The sequence below is a fragment of the Paralichthys olivaceus genome, chromosome 4 (assembly GCF_024713975.1).
Source record: "Paralichthys olivaceus isolate ysfri-2021 chromosome 4, ASM2471397v2, whole genome shotgun sequence".
Lineage (NCBI taxonomy): Eukaryota > Metazoa > Chordata > Actinopteri > Pleuronectiformes > Paralichthyidae > Paralichthys > Paralichthys olivaceus.
Window position 1 is genome coordinate 6,090,573 of NC_091096.1, and position 16,305 is coordinate 6,106,877.

The 16,305-nt window shown below is 41.9% G+C and overlaps 1 protein-coding gene across 2 annotated transcripts; it reads right to left on the minus strand.

The window, feature by feature from the left end:
• Window positions 1-1,017: 1,017 nt before the first annotated feature.
• On the minus strand, window positions 1,018-16,263 carry scarb2a (scavenger receptor class B, member 2a). Of its 2 annotated transcripts, XM_020099215.2 has the most exons (13): window positions 15,711-16,263; window positions 11,247-11,404; window positions 10,933-11,080; window positions 10,609-10,803; window positions 9,948-10,039; window positions 8,819-8,938; window positions 8,233-8,411; window positions 7,565-7,683; window positions 7,099-7,172; window positions 6,910-6,961; window positions 6,663-6,815; window positions 5,659-5,706; window positions 1,018-5,341 (listed from the first exon to the last, which is right to left on the minus strand). In XM_020099215.2, the coding sequence occupies exons 1-13, from the start codon at window positions 15,831-15,833 to the stop codon at window positions 5,210-5,212; spliced, it is 1,593 nt and encodes a 530-aa protein (XP_019954774.1). In that variant the 5' UTR covers window positions 15,834-16,263; the 3' UTR covers window positions 1,018-5,209. The 2 variants fall into 2 exon arrangements, with proteins under 2 accessions (XP_019954774.1, XP_019954776.1); XM_020099217.2 differs by lacking the exon at window positions 5,659-5,706.
• Window positions 16,264-16,305: the final 42 nt, after the last annotated feature.

Sequence of the window (16,305 nt, forward strand, 5' to 3'; positions counted from 1 at the left end):
CTGCAGGCCCTGAAATGATCATCACAAGGGCAGACACATATGAGAAGACTGAGAAGACAGTGATATGCAGCTGCCCCAAGGCTGCCACTTAGAATAATGAACAGAGAGGCTGCCATTATGCACGCATGTAACTGCCCACGTGGATTGAACAATTTATCTGTCACATAAACACGTTGACGTCTTGAAGTCCCAGAAAAGCTGCCTGAACTTGTTGCTCTTCAGCTGCATGTTTCACATATGGGAAAGAAAAGTCTGAGGTGAAAAGGGTAATCAACAGGAAGAGTCACAACTGTTTGGCAACACAGATCTCTCTTTTGCACAAAAGGGTGGTTTCCTGAGTTAATTCAGTTCTTATGCAAAAGGTGAGTCAAGAAATGTTCCTTTTTTTTCCAAGTTATTCACAGAGGGAAAAAAAGTGCAGCAGAAAGGCCTGAGCGGAAAAATATTATCATAGTTATTAACACATTGCCTCACTGAAACCATGTAAATACTGCATTTAATCCAGTGATAGAAGAAATATTCACATCCTTAAAAGTAAATATATATAAAAGAAGTAAAAGTTGGATTGGCCCCAGTGACTGACTTGATGACATTAGTTTTTTACCTTCCACCAAGGAGCTCATGTTTTCACCTCGACGCAAAACATTTGATTCAGTTGAACTTCAAACTAAATTTTCAATAGATTGTTTAATGCCATCAACTCAATGGTTTATTTAAAAAAAAATTGGAAGAAAAAAACCCCACAATAAGGAGTTTATTCGTTAACACCAAAGCTGGAACTATTATTTTATTATCAGTTACTCTGCCAATAATTGTCTCAACTATTTGATTCAACATAAGGTAGAATTTTTTTTTGAAAATATGCCTTGTTTAAAGTGACATTCTCAAAATATAGATTAAAAACATTAAATCATTATCTGACTAACTTCTATACTTTCTGGTTTTGCAGTTCTACCTCCACAGGTGCTATTTTTATTTCTCCACAGACACTTAAACGAAAGAAAGAAGAAGACCGTGTGAACTTTGCACTTCAGTGCAACTTTTATTTTTTGCAAATACACTAGAAATGTTTACAAAAGGACTGTAGAAACATCTGTGCAGTGTAACTTATCAAAACTAAAAATGGATATTACTTTGAAATCATTTTGCACCCAACATGACAAGGGGATTGTCATTTTCAGCAGCAAAACAAAATTAGTATATCTTAAGAGGAAATGTCTGTTAGTGACTTTCGAACATCGAGATTGGGGGATGGGTTTGTTACACCGAGGAGCAAATTAAGGAAAATAAATCAATAAAGGATGGTATGGCACAAGTGCTCATCCCTGAAGGAGGGCGTCATTCATCTAGACAGATTACACAGCATCAATGCTTTACTTATTCAGTCATCAAGATAATCAGCCTTCCAGAAAAATCACTCCAGTTTAACAGAAATGGTGCATTACTCACTAGTTCTCTTACTCAAACACAAACACCCAAATGAAACCATTCATGGACACTCTTACAGACATTTTTACAGGGCTCTGACTCGTCCCAGTGCAACAAACTGGTCCAACATTTACACTTTCTGGGATTTTTCAGTGTGAAAAAAATGAAATGATGAACAGAAATGAAATGTGCTTGAACTCAAGCAAAATATTACAAAATAAAACAACTGAATTCAAACTAAAGAAAAGGGAAAATACTCCTACACAAGTGAAACTAACAGAAATCACAGGGAAAAAAAAGATACATAAATATTATGTGGCCCTTACAAAACATCCACAATGTATTTTACACAGCTCTGTATTGCTCTATACTGAGATTTTCTCCGCTCACAAAGAGCATTGATTAATTCCTTTTGCACTAGGTGAAGAAAAGCAATACACGTCATACTACCCTCTGTGATTTATTTATTGTTTTGCCTTGATCTAAAAAGGCACATTCATGCTTTCACGCACACATAACACTGTTGTAAATACTTCACATAAGTGGTGGCACAAATCAAAAAAAAAAAAAGGTAGGCGGTAGTTTTGTGGCACAGCCGTTATCGCAGAGGAGAGTACACACTGCGCTGGGGCAGATCAATGTGGGTTATCTTTGGTCAAGCAGGGACGAGCCAATGGGTTTGAAGGATTGGACTCAAAGGTCAATGTAGTAGAAGTCAGACGAGTGGAGCAGTGATGGGTCAGGTGTATGTGTGTGTTTGAACAGACACTGCACAAGCAACACACACATCCTCTCAGGATTAAGGTCTTTCAGGTTCAAGTAGAGATTTTAAAAAGGTGAACAATGAGGAACTATGTGTTTGAACAAGATGGAGGTTTCTTTCATGTAGGTGAAATAAAAAAAGGCTTTAGTGAATCGCTTTCACTTCAAAGAAACTGTTCAAACACGCACATTCACTTTCTGGTGGAGAGACGGATGAGAAATTCACGTATCTGTGCGTTAAATCTGAAGCTGGAGCAAGCAAAGATTACTTTAGCATAAAGATCTTTTTTTTTTTTTTTTTTTTAGGTATGGGACAAGTTATTTGTTGATGCTGTATCTTTCAGGAGTTGAGAAAGTACTCTGGAACAAAACTTCCCATAAAATGGCGAAGTGTAATTTTCACAAGGTCATAAAAACAAAACTGTTAAATGCCCATGACAACATCCTTCAAGAGTCATCATCAAAAGTTTAGTTTTATCCAACTAGTCTAGTATATAAAAGTATGAAATTTACTATAATTCAAGACTGAGGAAAGCAGCACAGTCTCACATTTGAGAACCTGAAGTCAAATTTCTGCTTGAAAATGACTGAAACAATGAATATTTTATAGATTTTGTTTCCTTTGGACAGAGCCAGGCTGTTTAGTTTCTGTGCTAAGTGAACATCTCCAGTTTCATATTAAGCAGCATCAGAGCGGCATCAATCTTGTCATCCTTCTCTCCATGAGAAACTCAACGAGCACATTTCCCCACAGTGTTGAACTTCTGCTTTAAAGGATTCTCCAGTGTTATCAAACAACTTCTGACACCAATCCAGATGATGCTGAAGCGGCTCGTCCTTTCTGTCAAGTTAACTAACCCCTTCACAAACCCCAATGATACATGTGATATGGTCTACTAATAGTGGTATGACTGGTTAACCGTAATAGCTTTACAAAAATGTGGTTAGTGATAACTGCTTAGTCCAATAAATGGCAGCAAGCTTTGGGCTTTGTACTTGTGCTCAGGTGCCAAAGTCTCGTCAACACAGAAAACCTTAAAGATTTAAGACGTGGATAAAAGCCTGTGTGAGTCGACCTGAAAACGAGCAAGTTATGGTAAATACAAGTCCATAGGTTATGGCATTTTTTTAGCAGCAATGACAAATACAAAAGTATATCAAAAGAAGACACTCTATGTGCTGAGAAGCAAGTTAACACAGAGGCAGGGACGTCCAGTGTCCTTGAAAACATCATCAGAACCAATACTAGCCGGGACAAACTATTGAAATGTACTGAACTTATGGACCACCTTCATCGAAATGACAAGGACAAATAAACAACATGAAAAAACACGCAGGACACAATATGCAGGCAAAGTGCAGGGAACTTTCCATTTTGACAGTATTATGGCCCCGAATTCACTTGAAGAACACGGACGAGTTTGACGTGTGACGAGACGAATGTGGCGGACAGAAGACTGGAGACACAACAGGAAACGTAAGACAAACAGTGATTCAAGTGCTGCGTTTGCCTGAATGCCAACAGTTTCCTTGGCAAACTGTACGACTGCACAGCGGCGAGTGGTGAAGAGTCACGGCACTTGACAGTGTCTTTGACATATAAGCTGTAAATATATATATATATAATTATAATAGGACCCAAAAAAACCTGGTGGCCTTGTGTCAGGCCTGGTTTTTAGCAATCCAAATTGTGCTTTCTCTAATAAGTAACAGTGTAGATGTGCAGGAGCGGTCGACACCAGAGCAAAGTCAGCGTCTCTCTGCACAGCTATAGGAGGACTGCTTGCTGGATTTGGTAAGTGGTATCTCTGTAACGTCTCCCCTTTACATATGTACAATAGCGAAAAGAGATTTCCAGCTTATATGTATGAAACATAAAGAACACACTGAACCGTTGTAAGGCAGAAAGCAGGTTCAAGTCTCCCTTGTAAGATCTGTGGGTGGTTTTTTTTTCCTTTATGTTCAGAATGTGTGACGAGGCCTAAAGGTTCGAGCTACTGTTGGTGATCCTCATATCTGGCTACTAACACTTCAACGAATTAGGACTCTGAAATGAAACTGAGTGTATTTTTGTAACTAGTGTTTTGGAAAAAAGTGAGGCTGACAAAAAAATGAGGAAGTGGGGTTAAAATCACGAGTATTTCAGGTGTCATGCGTCTGCATCAAGAAATCCAGTTGAGCATTGTCCATCAAAACAGGACGCCGACGTGTTCGATAAAGGTGCACAAACACTTTCACTAACAAATACTTGGAAGTGCGGTGTGTGTGCGCGCGCACCAATTCATCTTAGGAAAAAAAAGGCAAAAATGCTATAAATAGTTTGGCTCAGACAGTTTTTTCTTCAATATTTTTTTTTTTACAAAAAGGATATGCCAAGTTCAGTTTTGTTAGCAAAACCATGTTATCCTCTGAGCTCAAGAGCTCACAGTTGTGTCCTAAGTTTCCAGTTTACAGGGGATTTTTTAATCTGTCAGTTTGAAGTTTTCTCCTCACGCAACACCAATGGAGAGGAAAGAGCAAGAATATGACACCCACTGCTGTTTAGGTGAGTAATAAACACTCTTTCAGCCATTTTAGTCAGCAGAAGATCATGCATCCTTGTGCAGCAGCGAAACCTATGCTACTGTGGTCCTTCAGAAGAGTTACGGAAAAAGGCTTGTTCTGGCCGAGCCCGTCCAGACTCCCGACGTGTTTCCGGGCCGACCAGTACGGAAATGAGGAGTAAAGGTGTGGGAGTTTGTTGTGTTGCAGTATGGCAGGCAGTGAGTGCCATGCTCAGCAGGTAGAGTAGAGGAGGACAGACAGTCATAAGAGGGCTCAGCGAGAGTAGCATTGTCCTTGTTGACTAAACATTTACTGGGGTTTCTGCCCCGCCCCTTTCCCCATCCTCCCCACCCCCTCCCAAAATATGTGAAACGAGCTCACTGTGTGTAACCCCCCACCCGTGGTTAATGCATCACCCCTGCGCTGCTCCCTCAGCCCCCTTCCTGAGCTCCAAGCTTGACCAGGCAATCCTCCATCAACACTTCTGGGCCTCCACTGGAGACATGGCAATGTAGGAGCCGTTCTTCATTGGCTGGGTGGCTGACGCTTCCGATGGCTCGTCCGGTTTGTCGCTGACCTGAGTGTAAGCCGTGTCGTCTTTTGCCGTCTGGACAGAGAGAGTCAGGACAAGAGGTGTTAGTACAAACCAGTGGCAAGACGTCCAAACAGTCACAAAATGGACAGACGTTGACATGGGAATAAATGGATTGACTGATGTTCACAGTAAACCACCACCACAACCTCAATATGAAGCAGTTACGAAAAAATATGAACGTAATAAAACAATAACCAATTACACTGTGAGGCGAGAACTCAAAGGGAATATTATGTCCCATAAAGACAATTAAAAATGATAATAATCAGAGATGATGGATAACAAATTGAAAAATGAGAATAGCAAACAAGGCAAAAAAGAAGACTTACAGTAAAAGAATGAAAAGCTTCAGTAAAATCAATACGTTTTACTTCATTCTAAAACAGAAAAGGAAAAAAGGGGGGGTTACAGAAAATTAAAATTAGAACATGTTAATACAACACTTTGTCACATTGCAATTAAGCAAAAACAGTCAATGCAAGTATGAGGCTGAAGTCTGTCCAAAGGAAACGAGATCCAGACAAATCTGGTGTTTTTTTTAATCTGTATAAAAAGAAATAGTTAAAAGTTTGGTGTGGGTATTTACCTTTGGACAGAGTCAGGCGAGCCAATTAACCCTCTTCCAGTCTTTATGGTAAGCTATGCTAAGCTAACTACCTCCTGGCTTTATTCATATTCACACATATTTAAAACAGACATGAATATTCTCATCTAAAAAGCAAATATGTCCCATAAAATTAACTAACACTGTAAAACACCACTATCTGGACAATGAATAACCTGAACTACAACAATACAGGAGCCAGAAAGGCCAGAGTTCATATTAGCAATCCTGAACTACCGGAGATAAGAGGTGAACATGTGCGGTTCTTCATTCGGGATTATTCTAGTTCAAAGCCCTCAGCAGTGCTACGACAGGTCACAGCTTCACGGACCAAAAGGGAGCTTAGATACTTTCTTTCTAAATACACAGATTTGTCGATTCATCGACTTTTAGAAAAATATTCAGCGAGGAAAATAAAAAATAAAACATTTGATCCAGAATTGTAGAAACGGCTCATGCAAGCTCTGCTGTGCAGGAATCATGCAGTGTGTTAGTTAACATGCATGTAAGCTTGGGGGGGTTAAACCTGCAGCAGCTGGGCGAGGTTAGTGCATGAAAAATGTTCATCATGCAAAAACCCAGTCAACATTTTAAAAACAGTGACACATCACGACAGCTTTACTCTAGGTCCCATATACGCTATAAGCTCATGTCAGTGGAAAACTGTGGGGGATTAATGACACTACACTCCAGGATTATTAATGCCACTGAACCAGCGGCGGTTCCTACCTTCTTCTGGCGGTTTCGGCAGAACAAGACTACAAGCACCAGCAGCAGGATGATGCCCATGCCCACGATGAGCAAGGGGAAGTTTGACACCAGCGTCACAATCAGGAGCAGCGTCCTCATCTGGGAAGCCGAATCATCATCAATTGTCGCCGTCTACGGTTCGAGAGAGGAGACAGAGTTGACTTATGATTTACACTCATCAGAACAGCTTTGTTTCAGTTGGTGCTAAAGGGGGGGGGGTCCTCACCTCGTTGACGAACATGATGGGGAAAATGGTCTCGTTAATATACTTGGTTTTGCTGCGGGGCAGAAAGAGAGAGACACAGAGAGGCATGGAGGTCAGAGAGAACATCTGGCTCAACATGAGGCCAAAATGAAATTGGGACAGAATGTGGCAACAGGGAAGTGGGTCAGGGTTCAGCAAAGTTCAACTTACGGGAAGCCTTGGACTCTATTCAGGATGATATTGAGCTGGGCTCGCTTGCAGGCACGAATGGGAACTCCTGTAGTCTAAATAAAGAAGAGGCAAAGACATTATTATCAGACTGAGGAGAAAAGTTTCAGTGAATATTACAATATCTTTTCTTTTCTCCATTAAAATAAAAAAATTTAGAATTTTGGTGATCGTTTATTCTGCCTTCACGTTCTGAATTTTCTTAACTTCCATGTAGGTATTCATTTTCACAATTTCTTTTAATTAAATTGCTAAATATATAAATATTGTAAGAAAGCTAAAGCTATGTATATCGTACATAATTAATGTAAAATGACCAAACACAAAGCCCCACAAAGGAACCCTTAATGCAAAAAAAAAGCTTTACAATCAAAACAACTATTCTCATTTAGACAAGATCGTCATAAACCAGATACATGGCTCTAATCTGTTTGTATCAGAGTCGTACCGGTTGGAGGTCGAGGTACGTCTCATGCTCCTCCTTGTTGGGGTTGAGCCCGTCGACGGCGTTGATGTACTTGGGGTCGGCTTGATAGAAGTGTGGGAAAGACACCACGATGGGTGCGCCTTGAGGGAAACAAGGGAGACAAACATGACTCAGTCAATGTGAAGAAAGACTCCTTGGCAAAACCACCAGTGAAAAATGAGATGGTGCAAATTATCTGGGACTTTGTGTCAGGTAGACAAACAGGAATATCAACTGCGGTTAGCCAAATTACAACAGGGAACAAAGGAGCAAACCTCCCCTTGTCATGTTTAACCTGTCAGATCTTTTAGACTGAATATATGTTGTAAAGAAACTTATGTAAACTATACAAACAGTAACAGGGGTTACAGTAACATACCTTTCCTACTACCTCGTGCAACAATTCTAGAGATAACCTTATCCGAGCAATCACACTCAATGGCCACCATAAAATACTTCACTGCATGCAGTCAGCGCAGTTAATCAATGAACCCTAGGTTGAGTAAAATGTGGTATGCTCAAACACAGGGGCCCAGACACCGGGGGGGGGGGGGGGGGGTGTCATGGGACTGGTTTGGGGTCATGAGAGGGAAGTGGGTGGTGGGTAACTGGGTCAGGCTCGATGGCAGGGGCGGGGGTGGCGTTCCTACCTTCTCGACAAACGCTGACTTTTAGCACCCCGGTGCCGAGGCAGTCTCCGGCTGGCACGCAGAAGCCCTCGTTGGTGGGGTTTTCCTTGGGGCTCATGAGGACATCACTGGGGGGTGCGAAGCGGTACGCCTGGATTCCTTTCACCTCCACATCGCTCACATAGGCTAAATGAATGGATCTGTGGACAGGACACAGTGTCTCATTTTGGTAATCATAAAATAAGATCTGGTCCAAGAGACACTTTAGAAGTCTAAATAAAGACCTCAACAGTCACCAACAAGAGGGACATGCTGAAATGCTGTTGTCGTCCTCTTAATCTTCTAATCTAACCTCAGCAGTTAGAGCTGTGAATAAATAGCCGTTATCTATGAGACAATGACTTCCTGTATGATAAGCTTTCCAGGTGTGTTCAGGTCAAACTCCTGTCTTCCCAGATGTGTTTTGAATTTACTCTTGTCCTTATCAGTGGATGTGTCAGCATGTGACTCAGCCCCTCGAACCTGACAGGAAGTTCTGGTCCTCACCCCGCCTTGATGCTTTGACCGTAAACAAATTTTATATCCACATGAGCGCGTGCACCCATACCTGCAGAGATCAGCAGCGAAGATGTAGAGCAGCTCGTTCCTGTTTATCAGAGGGTGGAAGACAGCGCCGTCTGTACCGTTGATCATGTTGCTCTGATTGGATGACCACCACGACATCTTGCTGTTGATTTTCAGAAAAAAACAAGCTACGTTAGTGCTGCATTCAAGTACAAGGAACTTACATAGTATTTTCATTTATCGTTCTGGATATACTGAAATACTGCATGTTACTTTTTACTGAAGCTGTGCATCAGCTATAGTTACTAGTTCCTTTTGAGATTAAGTTTTTGAAGGGGAAAAAAAAAGATTTAAAATACAATGAGGATCGAATGTTTTTTCCATCTTTATTGGTTTGTGAGCTCTAATAAAAAAAGAAGTAACCTAACTCACACTGTGCACTTTTTAATTGATCGCCTTGCACTTTGTCTTATTGACCACATTCAGTGTGTACTGCTGACTCTGAGGTTTCCTCCTGTACTGAAGCTTGAGTGTTGTCTCACTTGTAAGTCAATCTTCATAAAAGCTTCTGAGTAAATATAATAAGTTTGTCTACAGAGTGAAACATGGACATTTTTATAATTTCCCACAGTCCATAATCAACAACTGATTCAGTTTAGCAAAGAAAAGATTCAAATCTGAATGTTACAGAAGCTGAAAGCAGCAAGTTTTGGGCTTTTAAGAGATCAAATAATCCAAATTGAACTTGATTTATCATTTATTAAATCACTAATATTCCCCTGTAGGAAGTTCCATAGAGGAGAAGACTTTGAGGCCAAAAAATGACAAATCATTACATCTCTACATAAGTCTGACTTTGAATGAAGTAGATTTACTTATAGTGAGTCTTTTTACACAACGGTATTGGTACTTCTACTTTATAGTCCTATCCAGCTACTGCTGGATTTTACTTGTATGTGCTGAACAAATTCAAGGTACAAAGTCACTTGCGATGTACAAACACAAATTTTGCAACCCTGCTACAATCCTCCGCTGGACTTTCAGATGCAGGTTGTAAATGTGAATATCGGAAATGATATGTGCTGACGAGAGAGTGTTTCCTATCAATGAGAAAAAAAAGGGACAATCAAATCTTTAAGAGAGCGTCTACACTGGCTGATATGAGTCTTTACCGCATGCCGTTCCACGTGTCGATTTTGCCATAATCCAAGTAGTTCTCCTCTCCGGTGTGGAAGACAAACTCTCCTTCATGAGTGCCATTTTTCTGTGGAAAACAACACAGGGTTCAGTCAAGGCTGCTGTGACTGACAGCAGAGAGGCAGTGTTAACGTCTCCTGACAAAGCAGCATGGGAAAGAAACGCTGCTTTGTATTTGTCACCGATATGCCCCTTACGAGTACACAAAGACGGATTTAGTAATTTGTTGAAGAACATAAAAACATGTTTTCACATTGACTCGTTTGACCTCAGAAAAACTTTCTTTGGAAAATTGTGAAAAATATGCTGAACATGGATTTGAACTTAAAATGATTTTAAATGAATCGTTATTTTGAAGAAAATTGTCGATTCATGGTTTAAGTTATGTTTATCTTAATGAAAATGCATCCCTCAGCATCACGAGGCTGGTGATGACAATTAAAAAAGGAAGTACAATCCTCCTCCATCAGCATGTGGGGAATCTCACTTCTTGCACGACGCTACCACATGCTTCCTCTTGTCTGTTGTTTAGTAACTCTGAACAATCACCCGAGAGGTGTGTCAAAGTTTTTCTTAAGCCTCTGACGATCGCTTTCAGGACGAGCAAAGTAAGTGAAACCCCCCCCCGCCCCTCACCTTCCACATCAGGCCAAAATGGTCGTCCACGTCAGGCTTCATGGAGTGGATCTTTGAGAGCAAGGGGTCTTTGAATCCCCACAGGATCTCGTGGACAGTGCGTTTCATGAACAGCTCAATTCCCAGGCTGTTCATGTACATGGAGACGAAAGTTCGCAGGACGAAGGAGTAGGTTTTCAGCTCGTTCATCACCGCCTGAGGAAGAAAAGGAGAAGGGAAACATTGGAGGCAAAGGTGAGACGTTTTGTGGGAAATTATGTGAAAAAGTGGTTTGTATGGTCACGACATCAACACACATTATGCTGTACAGACACCACGTCTTACCACAAATGGGATGTTGACAGTTGTGAGGACGTCAACCGTAGGATCGCCAACTGACTTCTCGGGCACAAAGACAAAGGATTTGGGGTTCAGGGCAAAAATCTTGGTGCCATTCTCCAGGAATGTGACGTTTTCCCTTGGTCTGTATTCCCTGGTGTTGAAATGTGATTAACAGGTTAGTCTGGATATCTTTTGTTGTGATTTTACAAAGCATCCACCAAATGATCCCAGATGAATTACACACAAGATTTGTGTAACAAGGCTGCTCCCCTACTTCCAATTCAATCTTTGAGTTTAGATGTTCACAACAAACCCACCTGTAAGTATATGGTCCGATCTGTTTAACAGCTGCCTTCCCGCCTTTCAAGAACACCTCTGGATTGGTCACATTGAAGAAGTAATACTCCATATAAACAGGTGGGGGTGGATTCTTCCATGCCTCAAACACTTGGCTCTTCTCCGTCAAAGTAATTTCCTGTAAGCAGAAATAAACATTCGAATTGAAAAACAGAAAACAAACTCAAAATGCTTAGCTCAAAAAAACATTTGTTTTCTCAAATTCAACATATTCACATTTTAAACTGACTGAAAGCCCACACTGCAATTTACTGCGTGGAGTTGGTGCCGAGCCAAAACCTTGACACCTGGAGCGAGGCAGAGAAAAGTCCTTCACAGCTGAAAAACAGGACAGGCACAAAGACTTGGCAAAAATAAAAACAACACTAGTCACTGACCTCGGCATGCTAAGGCAGGAATCTATCTGCGGACTAATCGTCAGCCCACACGCAACCCAGCAGCGCGTTGCAATTGTCTGCATGGTAATTAGCTTTCTCTGCAGTCAGTCGTCAATCTACGCGCAAAATTGTCAGTTGCGTTTTTATGTTCAGATTGTAGAAGTCAAAGCAACCACTACATGGACAAGGTGGTTTCAGACATGGTTTCTCGCTGTGATCGTGTGGAGATAAATGAGCCTGGAAACTGAGCTCGATCGTAAACGTGTGTGACACAAGCCTGGTTGCCACAAGTATGAATATGAGTAATCAGTACCCTTTAAACTACACCATCCTGTGTTAGAAAACAGGTGAAGATGTTTGTTGCCCAGAGGAAAAAGGAGCAGGCCTTTTTCCATCCTTCAAGGTATTTTTAAACTTTGGGAAGGAGGAATGACCCACCTCCCTTTGTGCCTTATTAATGGGCGAGTTTCTGAAAAGCATCTGTTCCCTGAACACAACACACTGTAATCAAGAGGGGCCATACATTGTCTTCCGCAGCCTGTCAAAGGCACTCGAGGCTTTGAGAAAATATAGCTTGAGGTGTGGCTTGCGCTTCCTGTTTGGGTTATAACTTCCCACATTTAAACATGTTTTGCCCTATACAATTGTTTGCCGGATTCGTTAAGGGGCAGAGAAAGTCAGACAGAATATCGACTTTGATATTGCCTTTGAAAAGAAAAAAAGGTGGGAAGGTTCAACTATGGAGAAACATGAGATTCAAACAAACTGCAGCTGAGGAAAAGACAATTCTCATTTAGCTGATTTGGATATGTGATTATAAATTACACCCTTTACTGATAAGACATATGTGGTTAGGGCTGTAAACCGATTAAATTATCGATCAATCTGCTAAATATTTGGTCTATAAAATGTCCATATAATTTCACTGAGCCCATAAAAACATCTTAAATGTCTTGATTTGTTAAACCAATAAGACAAAAGCTAAAGATCGTCAGTTTACAGTGACGTACAATAGGAAAAAAAGCAGCGAATCTTCAATATATTTTCTATTTATCTAAATAACTATAGATATAAAAGGGGTTTATTATTGACTGTAGTGTCGGCTGTATCTTTTCTTTTCTTCTAATAGTCAAGAATTACTTACGTTGCCTTGCCCAATTTCAGATTTTATCCTGCAAGCAATCTGTCACATTAAATCAAACAATGAGCATCACATTGATGCTGCGGCTGACTCACTACTTCCAATAAGAAGTTTTCAGAATAAGAGAAGAACTTGATGTGAAAAGAAAAGAGATGCTCCTGAGCCTTCATGATTCTGTTTCTAATTTATGAGAAGACGCAGCATGAGCAGACGAGTCGGTGCTGGACAGAACTTGTAGAAAACCTCACGCTTAACTAAAAAAATTTAAACCTTTGACCGCTTTTATAAAACAGCATGTCAATACTGTCACTTCTATAAAAAAAAAAACAGGCGTTACTCATCTGGCCTTGCCCCTGCAGCAACTTAGAGGCAAATGGTGTGTGACTGCCGCCTGCATGAATCCATGTGTTTGCCAACCTTGAATAAAAGGTCTTTCAAAAGTTAAACGCAAATCATTTATCTCCCAGAACCAAAACCTTGATCTATCACTGAAAAAACACACAAGTGAGGGACAAAGCCGAGAGGTTTGTCAGTTAGATCTAAATGCTGCGTTGCCCATTCGTTGGTAGGAAGGCCGAGATAAACCAAACAATGATGATGATATGACACATGGTTTAACCAAACAGCTTAAGGCACAGCTCGGGTGTGTTGTGACAAGATCCTGTTTTGAGCTGCCATAGAAAAACTTAATTAAAAGCAAAGGAAAATCCATCATCTATTCGCACTCCTGAATTCAAGATTTTGTGTTTAAGCCGAGCGCGGACGTCACATTTTGAGCTAAAACATGACCTTGTTCTTGAAGCTTTTAGGCCAAACAGTCCTACTACCTTGAAAAGTATCCTCTTCTGAACAAGGCGGAGAGAGGTGGCATGACGGGGTGTTTTTCCTTTTCAGTTTTCTCTGTACAGCTCGGAATAGGCAGACGCTGAACCACAATAAGGCACTAGGGAGGTTGCTCCCAGGCACAAATCAGGCCCCTGAGGCCAAGGAGTCTGTCAAATTCCTCACATGACTTGTGCATTGTTTCCATCCACACCCCGCTCAGGAAGAAATACAAAGTGTTTGTCCTCAAGCTCTGACTTTTGCCAAACAACTCATTATTATTAAAGAGAGCCTCGCTCCACAGATTTTCTGAAGTTGGTTCAGCATGTCAGGTCCTGTCTAATTCAATGGACAGACTGCAGCGAAAGAGGATTAGCTATGCTGTCATTTTGGGTAAATCGCCGGCCACATCAGATTTAGGTCCCCTGTTGATGAACTTTGACTAACTCTCTTAATTTGGGTGCCCTGGAATGCCTCCTGAGACCCACATCCAATTTTAACTGCAGGAGGGGGAAGCGGTGTTAGTGAGGCAGCTGTTTGTGAGTCTCCAATTTGGACAAATAGTCTATCAAGCTTTTTTGCTGAGCTGTTTTCTGGATTTTTTTTTCATCTTCGTCTTAAGGCGGTGCGGAGTGAAAGCGACATTGTGAGGGAGATTTCTGAGTCCAGATCATGAGTTTCACAGAGCATCCACCATTCATGGCAAAAAGAGGAATGTGAGGTGGGAATGTGAGGGCAGGCGGCAGCGGTGGGAAAGCCGGGTGGGATAGGGTGTCAAATGCCAAGACCCCCACCCCAGCACTCCTGTACACATAGATATAATATAAATATATATAATTCACTTCATACACTAATGTGGGCGTCTTTCTGCACAAATTTACAGCTGTTTCCCTTGTTTTGATGGCAGCAAAAAGCAAATGATAACATCAATCTAACTGTCACATGATCACCGCCCTGCATGCTGAGCTGACTCTGGAGGTGTGGGTGAAAAGAGTGAATGCTGTAGTCGATTCTGTGCAATTTGCAGGATCTTAGTGCAACTCTGCACAGATTAGCAGGGTTAGGAGAGCACACTGAACACCCATACATTTGAGTCACAGCTTTTTTTTTTAACCATTAAAAATACCTTTAAACCCTTATGAGAAAGATAATGCACATATCACATTAATGCATTTGTGTCCGGTCAGTTCATGTTGGACGCTGGGTTTGCAGAAAGGTGAGCATCTGATAAACTTACTCAAAATCTACCACTCGATGTCAGGGACGCCACTGATTCGCCAGCCCACTCGCCCAGGCTCCCTTCCCCCCATCCATACCACCCAGACCCGCACACCTCCCTCCCCCAACCTAGCGTGTCCTTGCTGGCTGAGATTTCAACTACTACTCTTGGGCAACGCTTCTCAAAACAGTCTGTGCATCGAGCATCTGCAGAAATGTGTCACCGGGTCATGAGCACAGGTATCAGCCATGGAGGGAAAAAAAACACAAAAAACACACACAGTGCCATTTGCCCTATATTTCCACACGCGTATGCTAAGAAGCTGATTGACTCCTGTCACATCAAGTCAGAGGAAATATAAAAAACAACATGGAGTGGGGTTTAAGTCCTTCTCCTCCTCTTGTGCGTGCGTTTCTACACAAAGCATATTATGCATTTTGCCAAACGTTAAAAACGTACATGCGGATAAATCCTCCGTCTCTATGCAAGCTTGAATCACGAAAACCCCGAAGCTGCACAACTACACACTGGGACTTACACGCTGCTCAACCTCGGATCATACGGATCCACGAGGGGGCTGGGAATGGTTTGGGTCCATCCCGCGAGGCTGGAGGTGCAGAATGCAGCTGAACAGAAATCACCATCATTGTATTTACAGATTTAAAAAAAAACACTCGCACTGCACCGGAGGGTCGTGTGACCCTGCGTGTAGCACCACCGGTGCGGATGCCGAATGCAGCATGATTGGCCACTGCGGATGAGACGACTTAACATGAAATCCCTCAAGTGTGACAGATGGAAAAGGCGTGAAACGAGAACCGTGTTTTTAAGGTTACAATTATCTTTCAAATTTGGTACAACTCACCTTTTTTAACCGGCTGTGGATCATTGTTTGGAAGACTTGAGCCACGACCAGGGCGATCCCCACTATCAGGAGGTGAGCGCACACGATGCCTGTGGCGTAAATGGCACAAGATCTCCGTGTCATGATGCCGGGTGGTTGTGTTGTCCTCTCCGGGTTAAAGCGACAACAAAAAACTTCACGAAAGTCGATGTTAACTTCCCCCAGAAATGAAATAAAATAGGACAGCGAAAGGCGAGGCGTGTGGGAGAGTGAACCACCGGAGCCGTCGTCTTCGGAGCAGCAGCTGGGGCTCTGAACTTCTATCCCCTGGATGCCGGAACAAAAGAAGGTTGGCACTTGGTTTTTTGAAAAAGAAATTATAAAGATTACGCGTCGGAGGAGACAGATTGAGAAGCTGTGCTGCTCGCACCGGTGGTGGAATGAACCAGCGACTCTCGTCACGTCAGGACGTAGAAGTAGAGCTGTCCACCTCCTCCCCTTCCTCTATGCTTTAATGATCACTGCCGGGCGAACAGCGTCGTTTTGGGGGAGGATGCCTGGGCGGTGGGTGTGTGTAACCAGGAAAAAAAAAGAAAGAAGAAGAGGTTGTGTGATT

What these genes read in the sequence shown, in the direction of transcription:
- scarb2a (XM_020099215.2), bottom strand. Translation starts at nt 15,833, where the DNA reads ATGACACGGAGATCTTGTGCCATTTACGCCACAGGCATCGTGTGCGCT. An exon ending in TTCGCTGCTGATCTCTGCAG is followed by an intron (nt 8,412 to 8,818) that starts GTATGGGTGCAC and finishes TCCTGTCCACAG; the next exon opens with ATCCATTCATTTAGCCTATG. An exon ending in AATAGAGTCCAAGGCTTCCC is followed by an intron (nt 6,962 to 7,098) that starts GTAAGTTGAACT and finishes TCTGCCCCGCAG; the next exon opens with CAAAACCAAGTATATTAACG.